The sequence below is a fragment of the Lepidochelys olivacea genome, assembly GCF_965140295.1.
Source record: "Lepidochelys olivacea isolate rLepOli2 genome assembly, chromosome: 7".
Taxonomy (NCBI): domain Eukaryota; kingdom Metazoa; phylum Chordata; order Testudines; family Cheloniidae; genus Lepidochelys; species Lepidochelys olivacea.
Window position 1 is genome coordinate 122,186,195 of NC_140417.1, and position 27,709 is coordinate 122,213,903.

At 50.5% G+C, this 27,709-nt stretch overlaps 1 protein-coding gene across 1 annotated transcript; it reads right to left on the bottom strand.

The window, feature by feature from the left end:
- Window positions 1-279: 279 nt before the first annotated feature.
- Window positions 280-27,550, bottom strand: AS3MT (arsenite methyltransferase). Its single transcript, XM_084632969.1, has 11 exons — window positions 27,437-27,550; window positions 25,830-25,870; window positions 24,505-24,632; window positions 23,478-23,628; window positions 22,398-22,534; window positions 17,145-17,214; window positions 15,857-15,938; window positions 13,781-13,912; window positions 12,673-12,815; window positions 11,844-11,978; window positions 280-597 (listed from the first exon to the last, which is right to left on the bottom strand). Coding segments are annotated over exons 1-11 (1,119 nt in total). The 5' UTR covers window positions 27,438-27,550; the 3' UTR covers window positions 280-498.
- Window positions 27,551-27,709: the final 159 nt, after the last annotated feature.

Here is a 27,709-nt window from a genome sequence, read left to right on the forward strand (position 1 = left end):
GAACAGCTCCAAGGACACACTGCAGGCTGAGAGGAGCGTATTCCCTCATGCTGTGCCCTGGGCCTTACAAGGGGTTGGCTGGTCTCAAATAGCCTCAGTAAATAATTTTGATCCCTGGGATCCAGCCTCATCAGAGTCTATTCTGAGTTAGACAAAGCATTGGTCAGTTTCGTGCCCCTGCAGTTAATTAGGTCCCATGATTAGATCTTCCTCCTGGCTTGAACAGAGATGGGTTTGCTCTGAACAATTAAAATGGTGCCTACAAATAAATGGGCTATCTTCTGATTGCAGCCATGCACCAGGGCTGGAGCCTGGGGGACGGCTGGGGTTTATTTAATCTCATTCCACAGTACCCGCACAGTGCTGCGAAGCCGTGAAGTGCTCAGCATCATTACCCAAGTTATTAATTTTTAATTGCTTTGCAGTGATGAGTAACAAAAGCGGCTCTGATTCTTCAGCTTCTGCTTCGCTGGCTCTGGCTGCTGGATGCTCAACTTTTCAGCAGCACTCTTTGGGGCCACAGCAGCCCGTCGCCTTGGGAGCGAGGTCCTTTGCCTCCAACTGCTCCACTAATTGGAATGGATCAACAATCTTTTCCTACAGCAAGGAAACAAAAACAGCACTAAGTCAGATTTGAAGGAAAGGCTGCCACTGTCAGGCGGTTTTCCCTGGTGCTGGGGGGAGGGCTGTGAACTCCTGGGAATCTCCCCATTGTCTCACCATTACGCAGCCCCCATCAAGTATTGCTAGTACCCTCTCTCTGGCTGAGCAGGACTGGATGGGACCCCTTCCTGCGCTCGTCCAGCCCCCTCTTCAACTGGCTGGCGAGCTCATACCTCAGACCCTTCCTACCATCCCCTGCTCCCACAGCTTTTAACGTGAATCCAATTGTTGGGCACCCACAGAACCACCTCCCTCTTCATTCCCCTACCGCTCCTCAAAGCCACACGTCTTCCTCCGAGCCTCGCAACAGCAGCCTCACCAGCACAGGGAGAGTCACAAACCTCAGCCCCAGGGGCCCAGCCGCAGGAATTTTGTGCCACTGAGCTAGTTGGCTGGCAGGCTGCATGCTCCTGGGGGCAGGGACCATGTCGACCGCGCTGTAGCATGTCAGCAATGAGGCAAACTGTAACACTGCTCCCTCCACTTGGGCTGTGACTGCATCAGCGCTCCAACTAAGCAGGCTGGGGTGAGGTCAGTCCAACCATCAGCCACAGCGGTGGTGGTGTATCAGTAGACGGAGCTCTTCCCTCTCCCATACTTACTTCTCACTAGAGCACGTGGGACTCCCAGCCAATCCTATTGTGGGTAGCTGCACCCTGCATATTTCAGCAGCTCTGCCGCTTCTACTGGATACAACCCCCTACTCCACTGCCTGTCCTGCACCATCACAGGGGACTGGTCAGATCCTTACGTGGCCTGCAGCGTTCCACCCCAGAGGTGGCTGCCTGGGCAATGGGAGCCCCGTGAGGATGGAGCGTGCAACGCTGCACAGCCTATGGGCAGCTCTATCAATGACGACTCTCTCTGAATCTGACTGTTCAGGTTCCCCCCAGGGAGACGTGCCCCTGACCACAGCAACATGCAGGACTGAGCCAAACCCCCAGTGCTCTCTTTCGGTTCACAAAGGGGAATCCAGTCCCAGTAGGAAAAGGAGAGGCGCAGGGGGAAGGAAGTGGGAAGCCAAGCTGTGACATCAGCCACTGGCATCAAGGGGCTAAGCTCTTAACCACTAGCAATATCCCCGAGAAGAGACGGGTATCAGTCAAGGGAACATTAGCAGGCCACAGGGCTGAAGGTATTTGAATTCTTCACCCGCTGGGTGGGCCAGAGTTAGAGTGCTGGAGAAAGCGGATTGGTTTAGAGAGCTCAGCCGGGGGTCTCAGGCACCAGCCCAATGTCCAGGCTGGGAACGCTGCAGGGAAAGGTGAAACTCAACCCGGCTCCCATTGCAGCGGGAGGAGCTGTAATTTCATGAACATGTTTCTGTTAATAGGAGGGTTTGTAAAAAGAATCCTCCCCTCCCCCAGCCCGCCCTTTGTGAGTTAATCCAGCCAACCCCCTCTCCCCGCAACGTGCTCTGGCCCTCACACTGTGAAGGCTGGGGTTTCCTTGTTTCAGTTATTAACAGCCTCCCAGCCCTGGGCGGAGGGAGGTAAACTGCAGATGCCAACCCCACGCAGTCAGACACCAGGAGTCAGCCCCTGCCACCCACAGCATCAGCGATTTGGAAATCTCTTTTGCTTCTGCTTTTTGAGCCCGTAAGGCATCACTTTGAGCTTTTCTCTGCAACCAGGAGGGCTAGAAACATCTGTGTCAATAAAAGCCAAGATTCTCCTGTAATCACCTGCCTACGGGAGTTGAGGCTTTAAGCAAAACATCAAATATTGCAAGGCCAGCAGTAAAATCACTAGAGCTGGCAAGACTGCTGAGATGGGTACGACGAGGTGAAGAGACTTAGCCGAGGCAGCACAGAGAGGCGATGGCCTGCCCAGCTTCCATGCCTGAACTGGTATCATCCTCCCTCCCTTTACAGTACAGACAGAATTCCTTTAGTCCTACCCTACCATCAAGGCTGTAAGAAAGCTTCTCCTAGCTGCTTTCCCAGCCTCCCCGGCTGTTTAGGCTAATGAGCCACGAGCTATCACCAGTGGCATAAGCCCCTGCTCCACTTGCAGATCCCTGCCATTGCTGGCTGGCCAGTAAGCACACCCGGATCCTTTCGTTAGTTGGAGAACTAACCCTTAGCCCACCGCACCAGCTGTCTGAGCTGTGGCAAAAATACACTCCTGGAGAGAAATCCACAAAGCAGCCCCGCACAATGCTGTCCTTAGCTGGGGCTCCTAGGGCATGACACTTGCACCCAGTGACAGATGATCTGCGGGGCTCTGCTTTGCTCGGTTGCCATGAAGAGACAAAGAGAAACAAAAAATGTGCCTGTGCCTTTAAGAAACAACTCCAAATGTGGCAAGGTCAGCAATTATGAAGCCCTCAGTCCCTTGAGCACATTCCTGTCTGCACAGGGCCTATCTTTCCCCTCCGATAAGCCCAGCAGCCTATCAGCCACCTGCATCAGCTCTCCAATTCACTGGAATATTTTCAGTGCTGTGCATGAGATCCTGTCTCCTATGCTCCAGGGGGAGGCTGGGAGGTTTTTTAATGGTCCAGCCTGTCATTCCCAAGAGTGATGAATGTCACAGAGCCTTTCGCAGGATGCCAAGGAAATTCTAGTCCCCACGACATCGTTTTCTTTTTTTAAAACCAGTCTGGCCTTAGCAGAGATAGGAATCTATGGCAGGGCTACAGCGCACACTCGGGGCAAATGGATCATCAGGGTCAGATGGTTCTGAAGGGGCTGAAATGCAAGGTCAGGGGAACTCCCAAAAAGGTATGTAAGGTCAGGAGCACAGTCTAATAGTTAGAGCCACGGACTGGTAATGACAATGTCGGGTGCTATTCCCACCACTGCAGCCATGTGACCTTGGGCAAGTTACTTCCCTACTCTGTGCCTCAGTTTCCCCATCTGTATAAATGGAGGTGATGCAACTCACCCTTCTCCCAAGAACTGTACGAGGGTTCGTTCACATTCGTAAAGTGTTCAGAAAGCCATGGATGTGAGTCTCCAGAGAAGTGCAAAGTACACGAGTGGGTTGAGTTTCAGAGGCACTGAAAGTCCGTGAGAGTTGGGTGCTTGACATCTGTGCCTCTAAGAATCTCCCCCCAGCTCCCTACAAACAGTTTGTTTCAGAAGAATGGAAAGTCACCCACTTGGTGCCCAGCCCAAAACAAACGAACCCTGGGTGAATGGACTCAGGGAGCGTCAGGCCAGAGAGCTCACTTCACTAAAAAGAAAACTGACAGTGTATTTACGGAGAGAATCATGAACACGCACCCCCTCCTCAGCCCACTCATGCAAACACCTCTGGGATGGTTTAATTGGCCTTTCAAACAAGCTAAGGGGCTTCAGAAAGAGTTAAACAGCAGCAAAGAAGGGCCCAGCAGCTCTAATTTACTGGCCTTCCCAAGCGTCTGACTGCATCCGGCACAAGAAACTACTACGGAAATAGCCTCGCAATCAGCACGTCCACAGGGGAGTGCTCTGCCCACATTTACTCACACCGCTCCCCAGCAAAGCCTTGGTAGGGATGAGACAGAAGAGAGAATTGCTGCCTCTCTGCCTACAGAGGTTACCCACAGGGGCCGTATTGGCACCAGCCCTGCTTAATGAACCAGATTCATCCTCAGGGCCATGCCACTGACTGCCTCAGAACATGGGAGCTCTCGGACACAAGCTGTGAGGTGCTGAAATCTGAGCCAGAACTAAAGGAGGACTGGACTTTTAAATAACTAAACGACCCAGTTATGAATTAACGCCCACTAAAACAGACTAGACCTGGCAAATTCCTACGGACATTTCCACACGAACAGCTATTTAAGTTTGTGACAACGAAATGGGGTTTGTGAGAAACTACAGAGGAGCCAAAGCTTGGAGCAACACTACTATAGCATTCCATACTACAGATCCCTTGCGATGTCTGGGGATCAGGACCCCCAAATACGACAGTACCGCTCTTGCGGGGAGTGGGCCAGTACGATGGCAGAGGAGGGGCGCCGTTTCTAAATGCCGGGTATGTCCACGTTGCAATCAGGGGCGTGGCTGCAGCTCGTGTGCACATACCCAAGTAGCTTTAATCCAGCTAGCTCATGTCCCAAGAGCAGCGATGCTGGGCGGCACAGGCCCGCCAGGGAGCCAGAGTACGTACTCGGGCAGCGAGCCTGCGCTGAAATCTGTGCTGCTTTGGTTTCCCTGCTATTGGCACTCCCTCCAGCCAGATTAACGCTGCTCAAGTACGTCTACGCATGCTGCTGCAATCGCCGCTTTGACTGCAGCACAGAGAAAAGCAAGGAAGCGCTCTGAGAAATTGCATCGGCAGAGGGCTGGCTGGTGCTAGAGCTAAAGCGAGGAGCTCAGCCTGGTACACAGCAGGGAGTGGAAGGAGTGTAACATGGGGGATTCCCCAATTGGCCTGAGCCTGCAGGACCCTGGGGGTTAACAAGTGCTGACTCATTGGGCCTCAGTAGCCACATAGAGGAGGGCGTTAGGGTTAGAGGCAGAGATGCACTAAGGGAAGAAACCCTGGGGCCACCCCACTCTGGGGAGAAAGGTTAGGCAGGGGTTGACGTGGGATTATTTTTGCCATTACCTTGTTACTAACCCAGACCATAAGAGGGGTGATGCTTTTCTGGCTCTCCACTGAACGTGCAGCTTTTGCATATAGGGACGGAAAACAAAAGACAAGCTGCAAAGGCAGGGTCCCCCTGCCTCACGACACTCTTGACAGTTTCGGTTGCCTCACCTCCAACAGACTGAAAACATCCAGAGAAAAGCAATGGCAGTTGTGACTGATGGGATCTATCCAATGACTCGAGGGAGCAGTGAAGAGTTATAGGCACCACAGGGCACTGGGGGGCAGGACAGCAGGGCCCCCCAGGGGTCAATTGCCAGGCAATATTACTACACTGCTGTGTCACAGGGCTTTCCCCCCTTCCCCCCACTCTGACTGGCTGGCCATTGTTGCTCCATGCTTATTGGCTAGTCATTTTTTTTCTTTTGGCTTGGCTGGTGTTGCCAAAAGCGTTTTCCAGGTAATAAAACAGCGAGGGCTCCTCCTGCAACAGGGCTTGGAATATTACTGTGATGCGATAAAGGCAACAATACAATACTGCACCAAACTCTGGGTGGGGGAGACCCCTGTCTCCATGCAGAGCCACACGGATGTGGGGGTCTGGCCACATAGAGCTGATGGCATGAGCGAGGCCTAAGATCATTTAGGCGAGAAAGGGGAAGAGATTTCCCTGACACACAACGCAGGGAATAGCAATCATCAATCCATCTATCCATATTCTGACAGCATTCCATATTCCTAGGAAAATGAATGAAGCAGAACGGAAGGACCTGCAAAGGAGGCAGGGTGCTCTCTGGCCTAACTGAGCTCAAAATTAAGGGTTTGTTTAAAAAATAAATAAATAAAAAAGAAGCTCTGTTAAATATTTCCATGGAGCTCCTGGCCTGCACAGTGCTTTACACCATGAACTCCTGATACGGTCCCTGCCCTGAAGAGTGAGGTTCAGATCTGCTAGGCATTCAGTGCCCTCAACTCCCATCGGCTCACCACTCCTGGGGTCAGACCCTACATTAAAAAACATAAGAACTGATGACAACAAAGGGAGGAAGGTTCCATGAAGATAGAGTAATCGATATCTGTGTAACCCTTCTGCGAGGTGGAGCCAGCAGCAACAAGGGCCGGGTTCAGTATCTAGGGATTCCTTTTCAACAACACAAAACCGGCTCGAGCCCCCACCCAGTGACCGGGACAATTACACACCACCCTCTGGCCGCCTCTAAGAGGCAATACTTCCCCTCTCGCAAGCACCGAGTCTGAATGTAGCAAAACCTTTTAATAAAAGAAGGGAAGTAGCAGCATTAAATTGGAAAAATCTTGCAACTGGGGTTCATAAACATAAACCATGAGTAAAAAGACCCACCCTCAAATAAGTTGGGCACGGTCCTTTTCCCTTCAGGTTCTGAAGTCCAGCAACCCAAAAGTCCCTTTAACATGCCAGTCTCTTCTCTGCACCCCACTCACCGTTGCTGTCCTTGGCCAGTGCAGCCCGAGTTCAGAGGTTTATCCGCAGAGTTCACTTCCCACCCTGGGTGGAAGCAGCAGGTTAGGAGGCACCTTACACACTCCCCTGCTCGGGCACTTGCTTGTCGCCCCAACAGCCAATTGCTGCACCTCTCTATGGGGCTCTGCTCTGGCCCTCTCCTGCTGGCTGCGCCTCTCTGCCAGCCTCCCATTCACTAAGATGTCTTCAGGGCCCCCCACCTAACACAGCTCTCAGTGATTTCAGCTGTCAGTGGGGACAGTCTCTTGCAGTACAAACACTGTCCCAAGGCAGGTCTAATACTTAGACCTAGATATCAGTGATTTCAGCTCTTCGGTGTGTGACAAGACTCTCAATGGAGTCTAAATTAGCTCTTATTATACGGTGGAGAGAGGAAGGGTCAAATGATGTCTAGGGCCCTTAAACAGGGCTCACACCACCAGGTACAAGTACCTGTCCCCACCCTCTCCCAACGCATTGGGCATTGGAACCCATGTCCCCTGCCTCGTGAGTGCCGTTCAGTTGAGGGCGAGTCCCTCCACTGGGGTATGCCAAGTACAGTTCTGCTACCCTCAGTTCACACAACAGGGATAACACCACTTTATTATTCCTGCCCCAATAACAAGACTGGGGATTCAACACCAGCCACAAGTGATCATTTGGGCAAGCAATCCCATCATGCTGAGCACCTAGGCAGAGTGGGTGTAACCATGCAAAGGAGATCAGCTCCTGAAGTAGTTTTCCACAGCTCGCCACTAGATGTGAGGGGAGAGCTCATTCAGACTCTGCTTACACTTGTAAATTCTGGATTCCAGACATTTGAATGGAGAACACAGTAGGGAAAGAGAGGTGACACCACCAATAGAAATGTTCAGTTAAATTAAGAACAGAATCAGTGATTTTAAAACAAACCTAGCATTTTCCTTTTCAGTGTCTGCAACCCAACCATTGGGTATGAGGACCTGAAAGTGAAACTGACTAGAGAGGGAAGGCCAGCTGGTCAGCCGCAGTAAATCACCTGACTTCAACTCTTGCTGATTTTCAATAGTGGAGGCTCAGACAGGAAAACCAAAGTGACCAGTCTGGGATACATTCACCATCCAAGTCAAGAAAAATGCCAAATATACCTGCAGCGGAATCAGTGGTGAAAAGCACATTCCAATGTCAGATGTATCGCTCCAAGGTATCAACTGTCATTTAGGCACAGGGGCTTTGTTTAAAACTATGACACTCCTTAAAGCATACAAAGGGAAATGCTTCTTTCTGCAGTACATAGGCTGCCAACAGAACTCCCTGCCACATGACTCTAAGGGGCTGATTATTTTATGACCACTAACCCTGGTAACTATGCAAGTTGGAAAGCAGCCTCCTACACCAGGGCATAGGCTGATCACCTGTGGAGGATTAGGAAAATCTCCCCTACCAGCGTTGCAGGTGGCAAGGGAGGAGATTCACATTCCTCTCTGCAGCAGGATGCTTGACTAAAGATTGGATACAGGATTCTTCTATTCTTAACGGGGGGAAACGTGGCTGTAAGGGAGCTCCTGTACCACCTGGAAGCGGAACACGCGGGGGAAGATGGGAAAGCTCGGGAATTCCCAAAATGCTACAGGGCAAACCCAATCCAAGGAGCAGAGTCCAGAGGATGGCAATAAAAGATACAGCCCCACACATTTCCCATCAGACCCTCAACTTAACTGTCCTCCCTTCCTCCTTGACATGCTCTGTCCGGGTTCTTTTGTGGCCCCCACCAGGTAACGTCAGAACACTTCCCTCCCCTCAGATGTCATTTCCTTTAACTCACTTCTCCTCCTTCAAGTCGAAAAAGCTTTTCTGTAATGCCAGAGAACTGCGGGAGCCAGCTCCAGCTCCTGCTAAGCTCTACAGCAGCCTGAGGGGCTGTGCCTAGAGGGCCACACAGCTGACTCCACGATGACTGTGCACTCCACGCTGACAGCAAGGTTCCCTGTTACAGCAGGGGAACCTCAGGGCCCTGCTCTGCTGGCAAATGGACCCCTTTGCTCTAAGAGCCCAGTGGCAGGTTGTTATAGGGAGGAAGGAGCCTACAGAACATCACTGCAAACCTCTCTCCAGTACAGCCCTTCATCTGAAAACCATCTCCTGCTTGGGGAAAGACAAGAACGTTCCTCCCCTCCCCCAGCACACACAAGGTCACACTTCGAGGACACACAGCCGCTTGGATTTATCGTCTTCCCCTATCAATTATTCCCATTTCACGGACTCGTGGCAGGTCTAAGGACTCGTCAGACATCTGCAGGCTGAGTGGAAGGTGACAGGAGGAGGAGAACAGTTTTCAGCAGATAAAGCAGCTCTGAGCTGTGGAGTCAGGGTTGGCAGGCTAGGGTCAAACTCCCATCGAGCAAGCTGGATATGCATCTGCATGGGGTGTGGGTGGGGCAGCGAGCTGGCCTTCAGGAATGGAAGAGCATGCTGCAAAAAACAGCACAGGCAACCCTAAATTAACAACAGCCTCTTACATGGGGCCATGTGTTACCGGGGAATTGGCCTCTCAGCTCCCTCCCGCAAGTCAGAGCTCCAGAAAAGTCTCCTTGTGCTGCCCTGGGCTTCCCATGACCAATCTGACAGCACAGGACTTCCCTCACTCCAGATCAGCACTCTGATTTCCCCCTCCCCACAGCTCCGAGATGTGCATTGGCACCTGGCAAAGCATCCCAATTCCACACACTCCTAAGCATTTCTCCTTAAGGATCCCAAGATGGCATCACAGTCTTAATTCCTGTACTTAAACCTTTTTCATTATTAACTCTTCAGGCTTTAATGGCATATTCAAACGCATGAGGATCTTACGGTTTGTAGAGCTGCTTTAGCTGAAATGGATCCCAAAGCGCTTTACAAACTGCAGCTGATACAGAGGATATGCATGGAGCAGTTCAGCCACCTCTGGTCAGGAGGGAAGGGGCAGATATGCAATAGCACTAGATTATAGTTTAGGACAGGAAGTGAATGCTGTAGCCAACTGAAATTACAGGGGGAATTTTGCAAGGCAGACCGTGATTAACCCACCATACAGAGGTTAACACCCTAGTACTTGTGAAAAATGTCTTGGCTTCTGTGAAGCATTGTTGGACAGGACCTCGGGTTTATTAGCATCTCCAGCAGCACAGCACAACCTAGCACCAAGTTTTGGCATTGGGAAATGGGGTATGGATAGGTTAGGAAGGACAACACCCCCAGCAACAGCACCCCTTACCACTAGGTTAGGTCATAGGGTCCACACTAACAGAGGGAAGAGCTCCCCGGGCTGTGTCACCAGCATCCCTTCCTACAGCAAGAAATAATCTCCTTCCCTCATGAGCCCAATTCATCACTGGGTTAACTCCCTGGAGGGCCCCTGGGGGCTGTGTTTACTCTAGTTCCAGGGAGCATCAACAATGTAATTCAGCAAAGAAGCGGTAACACTGTTTGCACATGCAATGGGAGCGGCAGAACAGCGAGGACTGAGTGCTGCTCAGCAGGAAGCAGTTCCTCTCCGCTCACAGGCACCCTCTGCTCCTGCCAAAGCAAAGAGGATTCCCAGTCCCGTTACACACATGCCAAGAGCTCTCTGCCCGTCCCACCAGGCATGGCCACAGAGGCAGACGCTTTAAGTCGAATCACAGCACCTTATTTAGGCTGGCTGGAGCTCAGATTCGATCAAAGGAGGAGTAATACCAGCACCCCCCCGCCAAGGCCATGGATGGCGGACGGGCTTAGGCTGTGTTTTCTTAAGAATCGCTGCTGCACTCTCCAGGCTGTACAGGGAGGACACATGTCTGCTTCTGGGCAAACCACCCACCTTCCCAAGCAGTCCCTGTGCCGGCAGGCTCAGTGGAGCGGCCAAGGAGGGAATGAACCTTGGAAAAAATCCCTTCAGCCCCTAGAAGGGCTGCTTCAAGTCAAGCATTGACACACCGAAGTCTGTGCTGGACCTGCTCAGTGGAGAACTGCAGAGATCAGGGCTGCCAGGCTGGCACTTTTCCCCAGCACTGAATTCTGGATTCAGAAAAGATGCCTTCTCTGAGCCAGGTCTGCCAGAGAGAAGTTATTCTTTGATGTCCACAGCACCCTCCAATAGCGGGTCTCAGCTAATTCAACCACAACCTCCTCTGAGGTCTGGAAACAAAAGCATAGAGAAAAAAATGCAACTTGTCCAAGGCCACAATGCAGGTCAGCAGCAGAGCCAGGTGGAGAAGCCAGAACTCCCATCTTCCAGTAATCCCTCTTCTCAGATGGCCCATCAGGAAAAAGTCATCTTAAGGTCTAGAGCTATCTAGGAAGTATGGATGCAGTTATGAGCTGTACCAACATTCTCTGACACCTTCTGTTCCAGAACATCCCAGGGGGCTTTGCAACTTCGACTGACGTGCGAAGTAATCCTATAGGGATTACTTCATCCGCCACTGAAATGCAACCACTTCTGGGGCAGAACATGGCTGCCAGTAAAAAGCCCAAGAAACATTACACAAGAACTGACAAAAGGAAATGAAGCACACAGTATCCAATGTATGTAGCAGGGGAAATGCACGGGGGAGCAGGATCAAATTGCACTGGGCTCAAGCCCCCCAGCCCTGTTAAAGGGCCATGAGAGGATCTTTAATGGTCCAGGAGGCCAGGATCTCAGTTTTACATCTTATATAATTATACAGAGACACCTTGAATAAATTCTTTTGTTTGTGCATGGATGGAGCAAATTGTATTTCATTTGCACCTCCCCTGTATCCTAATCCATCAAACCCTGCGCAGCTTCAAACCACCACCCTCTGGTAGCCAGAATGGGGTTAGCCCTGCTTATCACCAGAGAAGCTGACTCAGAGCCTTGCTCCTACCAGACTTTGATTTGGAGAACTGCCTTAGCTAACCGGCTCTGCATGGCCACACCTGAGCTGGGAAGGGCCCCAGATCCAGACAGGGGACAGGAAGGGGGAAGGAGGGAAAATCTGGGAGTTGGTTTAGCCCAGCTCACTCTGAGCCGGTCCCAGTTTGCCAGGAGCTGACTCCATGAACTCTCCCCCCTACCAGCCTCCATTCAGACCCCAAACTGGATTATTCACTGGCACATGTCATATGAAGCAGCGACGCTGAAGCCAGGAAAATCTGCCCACGTGGCATGAACAGGGAGACCCTTAGGTATAGTAGCCGCCCAGCTTGTCACTAACCTTTGGTTTGGCAGGACAGCAGCCCCCAGGTGCCGGTGCCCTCCCTGCAGCCAGTCGGATCAGGAACTCCTCAGCAAACCTAGAGCTCCGAAAAATGGCTGCGGTTTCTGCATCCACTTCCACAACGTCCCCTTCCTGGGAAACAGAGGGGACATCACACACAGCCGAGAAGAACGCGGCAGGACCCAACACCCACCAGGCTTCCAGCTCTGTAGTGAGAGACGGAGCAGGCTGGGGGCACGTGCATTTGCAATGCTGAAGGGAAACCATCAAAGCAGGAGTCCCCCCAGCGCAGCAGCTCTGCAAACAACCCCACCGACCGCCCACAGTCACTTTGGGATCTAATTCAGAATCACACTGCTTCTTTTCCCCAGGCCCTCCTTCGAATTGCCCCAATCAAAACCACAGGCCTGGCCTCTCTACTCCCCTCCCCATTCATCCTGTGCTGGCCTCTTCTCTGTCCCATCACACAAACTTGCCGCTAGCGGCGCAAGAGCCTTCTTCTCTGCAGCTCCCACCATCTGGAACAGCCGCCCTGTGTCTGGCCATCATCTCTCCATTCCCTCCCACTCTTCTCTTGCGTCAAGTGTTTTTACGATACAGGATGCTGCTTGATAAAGCTGCGTTGCTGAATTTTGGAACCACCTCCGCTCAGGGCCCCTTCTGTACAGGGCTGCTGAGCAGCAGGCTGTGCCATGCTGCAATCAGGCAGTGCAGAAGGGGAAGTGTAAGCAAAGCCATGAGCTCCGGACTTGGAGATCCGGCGAAGAGATGCAGTAATGCTGACACAGGCATGCCAATTACCTAGGCCTGGGGGGCTTCCCGGTACCTTGAATGTGAAATTGGCATCAAACTCCAGCTCTTTCTCATGCCCAGTGATCCCGCCATTGTAAATAACCTGACACTGCTCGGCTGGGCCTTTCTTGGGTACTTTGAAGAGACGGAAAGTCGCAGAGACAAACCGACAGTCACCTGAAAGCAAAACACCAAGGGCATGGCTACACTTGCAGATGTAGAGCGCTTTGAGTTAAACCCACCTTCGTAGAGCGCTCCATACTCCAGCGGCAAGCCTCACGCATCAGTACCATTGTTCATTAAACTCCAGTCACTTAATTCTTACTGTTAGTGATGTGGGAGAGGGAAACCGGCCCATGTGACTCTGAGATCTCAGGCTGAGTTTGTAGGGCTAGGCAGCTAGAGAAGCCAGCAGTTCTGACCTGGAATCACTGACCCCGCCCAAACATGGCCCCTCATGATAGGTCCCACTTGTCAGAGAAAGGAAGCAAACTTTAAACAGAGGCCACATTCCATTCCACACCTGGCTGAGTTCCACTGAGGGCTGGAGTGATCCCTGCCTATCTCTCAGGGGTGCTGAGAGGCAGAATTTCTGCCTGTAAGATGACCCAAGATCCTCGGAGAAAGGGTGCTGTGGAAGGGCAAACTGGTTGCTAGAGACAAACAGCACATTGCTCTGGCTCATCCTGTGCTTTCTCACAGCCATATTATGGGCTGGAGTATTTAGTCTTTTCTATTCTTGGGCTTTAAAAAGCCCCAATTGCCTCTTTTCTACATTTGCATTTCCTGTCGCTCACAGATGGTCTAGCCTTGGGGCTATCAAACGAAGTCAAGGCTTGCTGGGGCTGCGGTCAATGGCGCACTCCCCACTCAAGCATTGTTCACTTGCTGCAGATGATGGCACATGTAGATTGCAAGCTCTGTTGGTCAGGGACCGCCTTTTTATGTTGTGTTTTTACAGAGCCAAACGCAGTGGTGGTCCTGGTCCATCAGCTGGGAATGTGCTTTCCAGCCCTGGTAGACGGACTCTTGCGAGCTGAGGCTACACCACTTTGCTTTCTCCTAGAGTAGAACCATGGAACCCTAGCCTGTACTGCTAGGGCGGACCAGGGGTCGATGCTCGGCCAATGGCACTCACTCACCAACGATGCTCTCCAGTTCCTTGTTATTGATGGTTATTCGGCTGGCGGTCACCAACCGCGGTGGGCAGAATCCAACTTCCTCAGCAATTCTGTAGAGGTCTTTCCACCACAGGGCTCCTCCCAGGCACTCGCCTATGATCACAGAGTAATTACATGTGTGGTGCAGCCAGCCACGTCAGGGCAAAATGAGTGGCGCACAGCCTGCCATCAGGTTTTTAATAGGGCTGTCGATTAATCGCAGTTAACTCACGCAATTAACTCAAAAAAATTAAGTGCCATTTTAATTGCACGTTAAACAAGAGAATACCAATGGAAATTTATTAAACATTTTGGATGTTTTTCTACATTTTCATATATATTGTATTCTGTGTTGTAACTGAAATCAAAGTATATATTATAAATATTTGCACTATAAAAATGATACAAAGAGAAATAGTATTTTTCAATTCACCTCATACAAGTACTGTAGAGCAATCTTTGTCCTGAAAGTGCAACTTACAAACGCAAAAATAATTTTTTTGCGCGTAACAACTGCACTCAAAAACAAAACAATGTAAAACTTCAGAGTCTACAAGTCCACTCAGTCCTACTTCTTGTTCAGCCAATTGCTAAGACATACAAGTTTGTTTACATTTATAGGAGATAATATTGCCCTCTTCTTATTTACAATGCCACCAGAAAGTGAGAACAGGTGTTCACATGGCACTTTTGTAGCCGGCATTGCAAGGTATTTACATGCCAGATATGCTAAATTTTCATATGCCCCTTCATGCTTTGGCCACCTTTCCAGAAGGCATGCTTCCATGTTGACGACGTTCATTAAAAAAAATAATGCATTAAATTTGTGACTGAACTCCTGGGGGGAGAATTATATGTCCCCTGCTCTGTTTTACCCACATTTTGCCATTTATTTCATGTTATATCATTCTCGGATGATGACCCAGCGCATGTTGTTCGTTTTAAGAACACTTTCGCTGCAGATCTGACAAAACGCAAAGAAGGTACCATTATGAAATTTCTAAAGACAGCTACAGCACTCGACCCAAGGTTTAAGCATCTGAAGTGCCTTCCAAAATCTGAGAGGGACGAGGTGCAAAGCATGCTTTCAGAAGTCTTAAAAGAGCAACACTCCGATAAGGAAACTACAGAACCCAAACCACCAAAAAGGAAATCAACCTTCTGCTGGTGGCATCTGACTCAGATGATGAAAATGAACATGCGTCAGTCCACACTGCTTTGGATTATTATCCAGCAGAACCCATCATCAGCATGGACACATGTCCCCTGGAATGGTGGTTGAAGCATGAAAGGACATGTGAATCTTTAGCGCATCTGGCACATAAATTTCTTGCAACGCCGGCTACAACAGTGTCATGAGAATGCCTGTTCTCACTTTCAGGTGACACTGTAAACAAGAAGCGGGCAGCATTATCTCCTGCAAACGTAAACAAACTTGTTTGTTTCAGCAATTGGCTGAACAAGAAGTAGGACTGAGTGGACTTGCAGGCTCTAAAGTTTTACATTGTTTTATTTTTGAATGCAGTTTTTTTGTACGTAATTCTACATTTGTAAGCTCAACTTTCACGATAAAGACATTGCACTTCAGTACTTGGATTAGGTGAATTGAAAAATACTACAATATTTATTTTGTTTTTTTACAGTGCAAATACTCGTAATCAAAAATATAAAGTGAGCATTATGCACTTTGTATTCTGTGTGTTAACGGAAATCAATATATTTGAAAATGTAGAAAACATCCAAAATATTTAAATAAATGGTATTCTATTATTTGACATCGCGCGACTAATAGTGATTAATTTTTTTAATTGCTTGACAGCCCTAGTTTTTAAGTGAGCCGCAGGGCATGATGGGACAGGGCATTCTGGGAGATTCTATCAGCTCTGGGTAGAGATCTCTCTTGGGAAAGTTAAAGGGTATCAGTTCAAATTCCAAGGCACCTGGGACACAAGAGGCAGCATGTGAGGAGGGGATCCTTCTAACCAGGTTCCTAACTTCCAGCCTCCAGCTCACACCACTAGTCCTTATTACCTCAGGTCAGGTAAGAAAATCACTCACCCCAGAGGACCCTGTGTTTCCTGACGTCCTCTGGCAGGTTATGGCTGGCATAGACATCGCTGAAATACATCTCCCCGCCAGCCTGGAAAAGACCAATGCTTAGCCACGGCAAGAGCTAAAAATGACACCAGCCCCTGATAGGGACAGCATTCACCAGAGACCACAGACAGGACAGCTCGGCTGGGGCCACCCTTGCTGGCAACGTGATTGCTTATTCCAGAGCGATTGTGTCTGCCCCAGCATTCCTGGCCAGCGCACCCAGACAGCCCAATGAGTCAAGGTCTCCAAGATAATCAATTAAGAGCAACCACCCCTCTGCTCCACCACCTTTGGCTCTACCCAGATTAAATTCCACCATCACCCTCATTTTGTTTCATAAGCTGAGTGTGAACATGGTGCTCAGGGGCGGAGAGGCTGAGATCACAGGCACGTTGCAGACAGGTGCTGGGCAAGATTCCCTGACAGCTCTGCCAATACAGCCCAATCCTGCCCTGCAGCACCCCCTGCTGGCCCAGTCCTCAGGCACCCCCTTAACCTGTCCATCTGGGACTCATGGGCAAAGACTTCCAATTGTGATCTACTATTTGACGGTGGAGAGGATGTGGACAAAAGGAGAGCAAGGGAGCAATCACTACACTGTGCCAGACCAATGGACATCTAGACCAGTATCCCATCTCTGGCAGTGGCCGGTACCACTGCTTCAGAGGAAGGTGGAAAAATGGACAGTTACAGAACAACCTGCCTAGAACGGAAGTCTCTCATAACCTGCTCATCTGTTAGCTGCTGACTTCTCCTTTCATCATTCATATAAACATCTAACCAATTCTTGGACTCTGCTAAGCTCTTGACTTCAGTGATATCTTGTGGCAATGAGTCCTGCAAGTTAACTGATCATTATGCTAAAAAATATTCCAATCTTTAATGCGTTGTTTTTCTGTGTCATTGGTCGCCCTCCTGGTTTATAACAATGGGAGAACAGATGCCCATTGTTAGTTTGAGTACCTCTATTGCCTCCTCTGTTGTCATGCAGGGTGAAATCCTGCCCGCTTGAAAATAAAGGCAAAACTCCCACTGACGTCAACGAAGCCAGGATCTTCCTCTCCCATGAGCCCCAGAGCTCATCTCTCCTCATATGGAAGTCTCTCTGGGCCTGTGTTCCATTTTGCTGCCTGTCTGTGGACCCCTCTTGCCCCAAAAGGCAGGATGGGATGCAGTGTTGCTCCCCAAACCCCCTGGTGCTCTCTCTCACACACACACACACAGAGCGTATGCCCCACTGTTGTGTTACCTTTAGCACTCGATAGGCCTCCTGCAGAACTGCTCTCTTATCAGGCGAGAGGTTAATCACGCAGTTTGAGCTGGACAGGAGATAAAAGCTCAGTGAGGCACCAGAAGGAGGAAAGCATTGTGGGTTTTAATCAAATGTTTAGGCCTGACCTTGCAGCTGAGAAACACGGCAGCTTTTGATCTCTAACACTGGCAGGGAGTAACGGATGTCTGGACACCTTTCACATCCCCCAAAGGAGACTAGAGGGTCCTCAGCCATCCTTCAGCAAGCCTCAAGGAGTGTTTGCAGAGCTGAGGCTGGCTGATAGGATCTAAATTTAGTGATGGAGAAGACTCACTAGTCTACCCTCCACCCACCCCGAACAGGCTAGGGCAGGAGTGTTGCCTGCAGATCAGTGTATTCCCTAGTACATCATACTATCTGTGTTTAAACCCACACCATCACTTCAAACCCTCACTCTCACTATTTGGGGCTGCACTCCTCATTTGAGACCCTGTATTTAAAGGGCCCTTTTCAGGTTAAGAACATCTCCTTAACTGTGGTAATATCAAGGGTGCCATTTCAGATTTTGGTGGGTGAGGGGCAACTTTAACTGTGATTGCAAGGGCTACTTAGGCACCTGAAAACCTCTAGGGTTGTTGTTTTTTTTTTTTGCAGATAAGAATTTAGAAATTAGCTGAGAGGAGCGCTGTATCTAATTCCTATATTAAAAAAAAGAGGATTTAATAAATATTAGACCCACTCAACTCTAATAACATGTTCTCACATCTTGTGTCAAGTTATTTAAGGAACACGGGTTAGGTTTAAAATTGTAATGTATATTCTTTGTTACTAACTCTTGAATACAAGAACTGAAACGACTGTAGAAAAATCTGGATGACTTTCTATCACTTTTTTCCAGTTCATCAAGCTAGGAATAGATCATTTAACTTTGGAAACATCCTACTAGGGCAAGGCCCCGTGAGTTTATACTGCACCTGCCTGCCTGGGGCTCTGGAAGTGTTACCGGGGTGAAAGTAACTTAAAGGACTTACTGGTATGCAGGGCGGCCAGGGTCCTGGACAAGGTGGGCCTTTTGGGCCTCCAGAAGGGGCATGGCCTCGGGCAGAAGGGGCGTGGCTAGGGCCAGACTTCCCCAGCCAGCCCTTCAGTGCTGCCCGGCCTGCGCTGCCTGGGGCTCCGGCAGCAATTTAAAGGGCCCGGGACACCAGTTGCTACCACACCAGCAGCTGGAGCTCCAGGCCCTTTTAAATCACTGCTGGAGCCCTGGAGTAGCGGAGGTGGCCAGGAGCCCCGGGCCCTTTTAAATTGCCAGGCTCTGGGGCAGCTGCCCCTTCCCTCCCTCCTCATCAGCGGCCCTGTCAGTACAGCGCTCTCTCCCAGTGCTCTGCCGCGACTACACAAGCCACGTCAAAGCGCTGCCGCTGTAGACTCAGCCCTAAGTTCTGCAGAGGAGAGGTGCCCAAGGCAGGGAATCAGTATTTTGTTTAAAACAGAGGCAGGGTGATTAAGATAAGAAAGGGCTAGTGATTAAATTAAGGATCTGGAAGTTTAGCCTGAAAAAGAGGGTGGCAGGGTTGTTCTAGAGAGAACACGGTGGGGGGGGGGTCTCACAAAAAATACAGCAAAGCACTGAGCCTAGATAACATTCAGAAAAGGGGGAGATTTGGGGGCGTAGCTGAAAAGAAGGGGTCAAACCCAGAGCAGGGCTAGCAATGTATAGAGAAGTTCCCACTCTCCCTATAGTACTTATGTGGCCCAATCACCATAGTATCCGAGGCTGTGCCTCACAATGTCTAACCTATTTCTCCTCCCAGCCCCTCGGTGAGGTAGAGCAATGCTATTATCCCCATTTTACAAAAGGGGCACTGAGGCACACACAGACTAAAGGCCAAATTTTCAAAGGTATTTAGACACCTAGTGAGATTTTTCAAATGCACGTAGGTCGTTAGATGCTTTGTAAACCCCATTAGATGCCTAACTTCACCTTTGGGTGCCTAAAAACCTTTGAAATTCTGACCTTAGAGCACTGGCCTGGGGTCAGAGAGGAAGCCCATGGGGGTTGTAGAACCCAGGTCTTTCAGCTCCCTATCCAGCAGGCCAGCCTCTCTCTCTGGTACATGCTGCAAAAACAGAGAGGACTCAAATAGATGGGAGCAGAACCAAGGTGGCCAGTTCTCTGAGACTCCAGCAAATGGTCCCAGGATGGATGCTATGGTTGACAGCATGAAAAGCAGCACAGAGATTAGGAAGGATGGAGAATGAGAGTCAGATGAGAGGAGACCATTTAACTCCCCATGGGTGGCAGGTTTTGCCTCATGCTGGGCTGTAAAGCAATGGCTACTGGGCAATTTTACATTTTAACTGAGAACCATTTTGTTCAGTCATTTTTTGTTCTGAGTTTGATAAAAGGAAGGAACGAGAAAGTGCTGTAGGAGTATCCGATGTGTTTATGCCTCAAATTCTTAGGGTTTCAGCTGTATTCAGGCCAATTCCAGAACAAAGAACAGAAACTGCATCCACAGAGTCCATAAAGTTGATGATTATTGTCATGATTTGCATTAAGAACATAAGAACGGCCATACTGGGTCAGACCAAAGGTCCATCAAGCCCAGCATCCTGTCCCCCGACAGAGGCCAACAGCAGGTACCCCAAAGGGAATGAACAGACAGGCCATCATCAAGTGATCCATGCCCTGTCACCCAATCCCAGCTTCTGGCAAACAGAGGCTAGGGACACCATTCCTTCCCATTCTGGCTAATAGCCATTGATGGACCTATCTTCCATGAATCTACCTAGCTCCCTTTTGAACCCCATTATAGTATTGGCCTTCACAACACCCTCTGGCAAGGAGTTCCAGAGGTTCACAGTGCATTGCGTGAAAAAATACTTTCTTGTGTTTGTTTTAAACCTGCTACCTATTAATTTCATTTGGTGGCCCCTTGTTCTTGTATTATGAGAAGGAGTAAATAACACTTCCTTATTTACTCTCTCTATACCACTCATGATTTTATAGACCTCTATCATACCCCCCCTTAGTCACCTCTTTTCCAAGTCCCAGTTTTACTAATCTCTCCTCAAACAGAAGCCCTTCCATACCCCTAATCATTTTTGTTATCCTTTTCTGAACCTTTTCCAATTCCAATATATTGGTTTTGAGATAGGGCAACCACATCTGTAGGCAGTATTCAAGATGTGGGTGTATCATGGATTTATATAGAGGCAATATGATATTTTCTGTCTTATCATCTGTCCCTTTCTTGATGATCCCCAACATTCTGTTCGCTGGGCACCATCGGTGTGCTCAGCACTGTTCAGAATATGCCAGAAAATCCAGTCCCTGAGCCAATGCATAGAAGATGTGTAACTCTGATATTTAAGTATGAAGTGTATAGTTATTGACCACAGTATGATGTTTATATCTATGAGCGGAGGCACTGAAGGCAATAGACGTTTTAGTTGATTAAGGACGAGAAGATTTGACTCTCCAACTTTCTTTCTAAAGGAAGAGCTGCCCAGAGCTCCAGTGCCAGTTTATTTTCCTTTCCTGCCTGCAGTGGCCCCGATATACCTCAGAAGTCTACGTTTTTCTCAACTTTAAAATACAGAACTTTCTTGGTGTTTGGTTCAAAATATTTTCCTGTGAAAATTGCAACTCAATCGCTGTAGTGTTGTATTTAAGAGCCTTCCGGAAAGTAACTAGCCTTTAAACAGAAGTAAAAGCAGTGTTGTCAACTCTCATGATTTCATCATGAATCTCATGATAATGGTTTTCCTTAAAGCCCCAGCTCCTGGAGTCAAGTGGATATGTGATGATTTCAGCCTTTATTCTTAAAGAAACATTAAGTTTCCAGTCCTCGTGGCTGTGGAGAAAGCTTCAAAATGTGACCCCAGTGCACCCTAAAGGCCCAGAAAGCAGAAGGCAAATAAAAAGAACCCCAAATCTGTTATTTTTACATAATCTCATGATTCTTGGTGAGCCTGGCTCAGGATTTTTGAACATTTGGGACTAGCAATACTGTGAGAGTGACCTGAAAGTGTCAGTTTCACTCCTGTTTAAGATTAGTTTCCAGTCTAGCATTTGTAGTGAGGTAACACCCATGGGTGAAAGTAAGCCGGTACGATGCACAGGTAAGAAAGTAGCGGCTGGTACACAGCTGATGTTAAAACACTGCCATGGCAGCACTTTAATGTGGCTCGTGTAGTCGCGGCAGAGCGCTGGAGAGAGCTCTCCCAGCGCTCTAAAAATAAAAACCCACCTCCATGAGGGACGCAGCTCCCAGTGCTGGGGCACTGTCTACACTGGTGCTTTACAGCACTGAAACTTGCTGTGCTCCGGGGGGTGTTTTTTCACACCCCTGAGCAAGAAAGTTGCAGCACTGTAAAGCGCCAGTGTAGACAAGCCCTTACATTTCACACTAATGCTGTGCTATAGTTAAGAACTCCATCTGGGAGCTTGCACACCTCTTGAATGAAAAATGGGGGAGCCTCCCATCCTCCCCTGCCCCCGCAACTGGAACCCTTGGATAATACCATCACCTGAAATTACTAAAACTGAAGAATCAGACCATTTTTCACCCTTTTGGCCAGCCCTTTATTTACTGCATCCCATGGACAGCTAAATCAGTCTGGCCAATTTAACACGTGCATCTAGTCAGTTTTACTTTCTGATCCTCATGTACTAACCTAATGCTGTAGTGTCCTTGCAGCAAACACTGCAGTGGGCTGTTTAAATGCTAACAAAAAACTGTTTCAATTGAGCATCTTAAAAAGGTAAATCAAATGTAGGGACATTTCTAGTCATCTTACATTCTATTAAACTTTGGGCCAGATGTTAACTTGGCATTTTCCCTTCAACAATTTTAGAGCTAAAACCAATTATTCTGTTGGACAAGGGTCAAGGACATTCGATTAGAGGCATCAATAAATGGAACAAGTCTGATCTGCCTCCTATTCCCAGCCCTATCCTGGGCTCTGAGACGCCACACGGTTTGAAACTATGTTTCACCTTTTAGTTTGACTGGATCCAGCCACCTGTCCTTTCTGTGGGCACTGTTTGTTTGACAACACAAAACTCCAGCCAGGTATCCAGGCCTCAGATTAGTGTTTACGATGTATTTTTTCAGTGTACAACCCTGAACTGAAACCCAAAGAGTTAAAACCTTGGGCAGGGACATGGTTCACTGATGCGTGGGAAACAAGTACCCAACCCATCGTATAGACCCCTGCAGGAGCTCTGAGAATGGTACTCACATAACTATATCATAACTCTCGTCTTTAAGGCCAGCATCTCCCAGCTTTTCCATGTAGCCATGGATGAAGTCCACGTTAGGCACCTGGTAGCCAAATTTCTTCATGTGATAGTCAACGTACTTCTTTGCCACTTCTACCTGGAAGAGGGAAACAAATAAGCAGGCTGTAAACTACATAAACTCTTTAAAATGTTTCTAAAGTCTCTTCCCCTTCATGTGGCAGAGGGCCCGCATATTCTCATTAGGGCCCTACGCATCTCCCTTTATTTCCCTCCAAACCCCAGCCATTTTGAGTCCTAGATCACGGCTACCAAATCTCCTGGCCAAAGAAGAACAGATGGGATTCCCTACAGAGACTAATAAATGGCAAGACCAAGTCTCGGACTGGCCAGGGATGGGGCGGGTGGGGAGTCTCTCTATTTGATCAACAAAGTGTGGGACTAGCAAAGACTTCTGATCAACATAAAGCCCAGCAAGGGGCTGTGCATGTTGTCTTCACCACAGCATTCTGGGAAGGTAGGGAAGAGGCCAGTACTCATGCCAGTGTCTCATGCCTGATGATGCAGGGTATTATCCCTGCATCTCCCTCCCCCCCACCCCACACAGGATAGCACATGCTGCGTGATGGTCTGGAAGGTGGAAGGAGTGAGACGATAAATGGCAAAATACATTTACCCCATTTCCACACTCAGGTCTCTAATAGGGCTAGGAGAAGCTGAGAGTAGGGAAAGTATGACTCTCAGTGACTATCAGAGGCAGGATCTCAATGACCGAGCAGCTACAAAACAATCACTCAGTGTCTTGCACTACAGGTACTTAAACCTGACCCACACGTGCACTGTATTAAACCTTGTAGCTTGCATGAAGGTAAGATTATTAAAAGCCAATAGCTAAGGTTACTATCTGCATGCAGCTGAACCCCCTACATCGGGCAGTCCCCATATACCAAAGGATCAACTTTGAACTCTAAGCACCATGCAGTTCTGCCTTGGTGGGACGAAGTTATTTTCACTTCCAAAGCTGAGAGCCATGAAGATAAAGACCCGGACTTTGATTAGCACTATTCAATTCGAAAACATACCTGGGCGTCAGTCATGTCTATTCCAGTGACATGCCCTTTCTCCCCAACTAGTTTACTCAGCATATAGCAGTCCCTGCCACTCCCACTGCCCAGATCCAATATCCAACAGGTCTCCAGGCACTCTGGGACCACCAGGCCACAGCCATAGTACCTGAGGGAAGAAACTCTCGAGATCAGTGATTCTTGAACCACGGAATCTCACCACACCTCAGTGGTGTGCAAGGGAAGGCTTTTTAGATGGGGTGGATGAAAATGTGTCATGAAGAGCAAACCATCAGGAACAGCCAACCCACATATGCAGATATGGATTAATTAAGCCTCACTGCTTATCTCCATTTTATATTGGGCAAACTGAGACACTGAGATGTGTGATCTGCCCAAAGGCTCTCAGCGAACAAAGAAAACGACAGGCCAAGGAAAGCATTTTCTGGTCGAACATCCTGTAGCCTGACCTTGGAGGTTAGAGCAAAGGTTTTTACCAGAACATCTAATGGATTTCTGATAGGGGATATATGACCTGTAAGGAGAGTGACATTTTTATGTCTATTAGCTTATCTTTTCATCTCCAGATTTGAATAGACAGGGTTTATGGGGAGCTTTTTAACTTTAATGTTCTTTGTGTTAATTTTTCCTAACATTTGCTGCTCATTGTAACTTTAAATTAATGACTTTGTGTCTAGAAATGGTTACTAAGGTTGATTGGAATTCATTGATTCATTTTAAAGCTCTAAACTACATTAATTTGTTTCTCTCTCACTAATTTGTTCTCTGCATTAATTTGTTCCTCTCTGCCTCTGCTTTTGGTAGGAATTTTTCCTTTGAGCTGGCAACCTCCAGGCCCCAAGGACTGTGGAGGTGGTAGGCTGCCTCCAACCAGGAAGTTATGAGAGACATACAAAGATAAACTGGCTACTTTCTTCCCCACTGTATTCTCTGGATAGAGTGACACCACTGGGCCAAAGACTGTTTCAGTGAAGCACATTGAGTGAGTGAAGCTCTATTAAAGAGTCAATTGTCAATTCTTTACCTTGACACTACATCATCATGGACAGACTTCAGAGCCTCCTTTATGAACATGGGCAAAGACCTAGCCAAGGTGATGCAGGCATTGGTTTGCAGATCCTCTGATTTCTGCAACTTTTTACCATAATAATCCTGAGATGGGAACACAAAAAGTCCATATATCTCCATAGCACACCAGAGCCTACAGATTCTAGTTACCACCCTGCCCCCACCCCAGGGTTACTCTTGCTCCTCTTTGCAGGGAGGATGGTCATGCAAGACAGTATCAAAAGCCTTACTAAAGTCAAGATATACCACATCTACTGCTTCCTCCCTATCTACGAGGCTTGTTACCTTGTCAAAGAAAGCTGTTAGGTTGGTTCGACATGATTTGTTCTTGACAAATCCAAGCTGACTGTTACTTCTCCCTTTATCTTCTACCTGTTTACAAACTGATTACCTGATTATTTGTTCCATTATCTTTCTGAGTACTGAAGCGAAGCTGACTGATCTGTAATTTTCCAGGTTGTCCTCATTCCCTTCATCCTTTTTTTTTAAAATAGATGGGTACTATATTTGCCCTCTTCCAGTCCTCTGGAATCTCTCCTGTCTTCCCTGAGTTGTCGAAGACAGTCACTAACAGCCAGTTAGCTCCTTGAGTATTCCAGGATGTATTTCATCAGGGAGGGAGCACTTAATTGCTGCTATAACCAGGGCTCAGGTCATGGGCTGGAGGCATAGGCTGGAGGCATAAGAGGCTTGCGGAGGCTGAGTGCCCCCAAACAGGGCAAGAAATGCTGTATGCAGCGCACCTCCCTTTGGAGGTGTGCTGGCCCCGCTGCCTTTGAAGTGCCACCACTGGAAGTTCCCAAGAAGTGGGGGAGCCACCGGCACCCGGACTATGGCCCTGCCGCACTCTGCCCACGCTCGGCCTCCTCCCCCCGATGCCCCACCCTCACTCAGCCTCTTCCCCCCCGAAGCCTCCCCCCACCTGCTACTTGTGCCTCGCCAGGGAAGAGGGTGGACAGGCCCAAGCAGCAGGCCAGGTGGGCCTTGGTGAAGGAGAGGAGCAAACGGTTGTAGGAAGAGGTGGAGTGGGGTGTGGCCTGGGGGGGGGGGAGAAGAGGCCAAGCGGGAGCAGAGCAAAAGGCGGGGCCACGGTCCAAGCACTCACTCCCATTTCTAGGGAGCTTCCTGCATTTGCGCCCAGCCTCCCCAAAGGCAAGAGTAACACGCGGCCTCTGGCTCAGGAGTAACGTATGGAGGAGAGAAGGGCAGCTGGAGTCGATGGGGCAAGCTCCAGTGCAGGATAGGCCCTAGCAGTGCCCTCTCCTCCACCCGAGCTCTTACCTGTACCTCTCTGTAAATCTGCTCTGCAGATGGGGCAGCCACTGCAATGAGAACCACCAGAAGCCTGGGTCAGGCAACCTGATGCAACAGTGATAGGCGCCAGCGTCGAGCCCACATAGAGAGTGGCACCAAGCACCCCTCACCGCGCAGGGCAATGCAGCGCTGGGGGGGGTCCCCCACAACACCTCCTGGGGGGGCAAACCCCTATCCCCAGAGAGACGCGCAAGACAACCCCTCCCCCACCCCGAAACCCTCCCTCCCCACCCTGCCCTGCTGGGACCCCCTCCCACCAGAGAGCCTATCCCTAGAGAGACCCGCAAGACAACCCCTCCCCCACCCCGAAACCCTCCCTCCCCACCCTGCCCTGCCGGGACCCCCTCCCACCAGAGAGCCTACCCTCCCTCCCCACCCCACCCTACCCTGTTGGGACCCCCTCCCACCGAAGCCTACTCCTCCCCCACCCAGAGACCCTTCTCCCCACCCCACCCTGCTGGGACCCCCTCCCACCAGAGCCTCCCCCTCCCCCACCAGGAGACCCACGCTCCCTACTGGGACCCGCTCCCACCAGAGAGCCTACCCTCCCTCCCCACCCCACCCCACCGGAACCCCCTCTGACCAGAAAGCCTACCCCTCCCTCCCTCCCCACCCTACCCTACCGGGACCCACTCCCACCAGAGAGCCTACCCTCCCTCCCCACCCTACCCTACCCTGCTGGGACCCCCTCCCACCGAAGCCTACTCCTCCCCCACCCAGAGACCCTTCCCCCCCACCCCACCCTGCTGGGACCCCTTCCCACCAGAGCCTCCCCCTCCCCCACCAGGAGCCTACTCTCCCTCCCCACCCCACCCCACTCCAGCCTGCTGGGACCCCCTCTGACCAGAAAGCCTACCCCTCCTCCCCTCCCCACCCCACCGGGACCCCCTCCCACCAGAGCCTCCCCCTCCCCTACCAGGAGACCCACACTCCCTACTGGGACCCACTCCCACCAGAGAGCCTACCCTCCCCCCCCTCCCCGCTGGGACCCCCTCCCACCAGAAAGCCTACCCCTCCCTCCCCACCCCACCACACCCTACCGGGACCCCCTCCCACCAGAGCCTCCCCCTCCCCCACCAGGAGACCCACGCTCCCTACTGGGACCCGCTCCCACCAGAGAGCCTACCCTCCCTCCCCACCCCACCCCACCCTACCCTACCCTGCTGGAACCCCCTCTGACCAGAAAGCCTACCCCTCCCTCCCTCCCCACCCTACCCTACCCTACCCTACCGGGACCCACTCCCACCAGAGAGCCTACCCTCCCTCCCCACCCCACCCCACCGGGACCCCCTCCCACCAGAGCCTCCCCCTCCCCTACCAGGAGACCCACACTCCCTACTGGGACCCACTCCCACCAGAGACCCTACCCTCCCTCCCCACCCCACCCCACCCTACCCTGCTTGGACCCCCCCCCCACCAGAAAGCCTCCCCCTCCCCGCCCTGCTGGGACCCCCTCCCTCCAAGCCTCCCCGTCCCCCACCCAGAGACCGACCCGACCCGACCCCCCACGCGGGCGAAATGCCCCCAGGCGACCCGCAGAGGCCCCGGCCCCGGAGCGCGGCGGCGGCGCGTACTGCTCGGCCGGACCGTCGGGCCGCGGACTCTGCCCCGCCACCGTCAGCAGCCTCGCCCCGCGCTCGGGTCAGGGCCGGGCTACGAGGGAGGCGGGACTTCCGCTTCCGAAGGGGGGCGGAGCTAGGGAGCCACGCCCCCTCCCGCCCATCTCCCTGCCGGCAGCGGCCGGGCCCCGCCCCCTTCCCAGCCCCGCCCCCTTTGTGCCCCCTTCCCAGCCCCGCCCCCTTTGTCCCCCATTGCCCCCAGGTTTGCCCAGCCCCGCGTGCTGGGCT

Excerpts from the sequence above, each read along its gene's own strand:
- AS3MT (XM_084632969.1), bottom strand. Across the intron at positions 12,816-13,780 it reads GGAACTGGAGAGCATCGTTG|GTGACTGTCGGTTTGTCTCT; the intron begins GTGAGTGAGTGC and ends TTTTGCTTTCAG. Across the intron at positions 11,979-12,672 it reads ATGCCAATTTCACATTCAAG|GAAGGGGACGTTGTGGAAGT; the intron begins GTACCGGGAAGC and ends TCTGTTTCCCAG.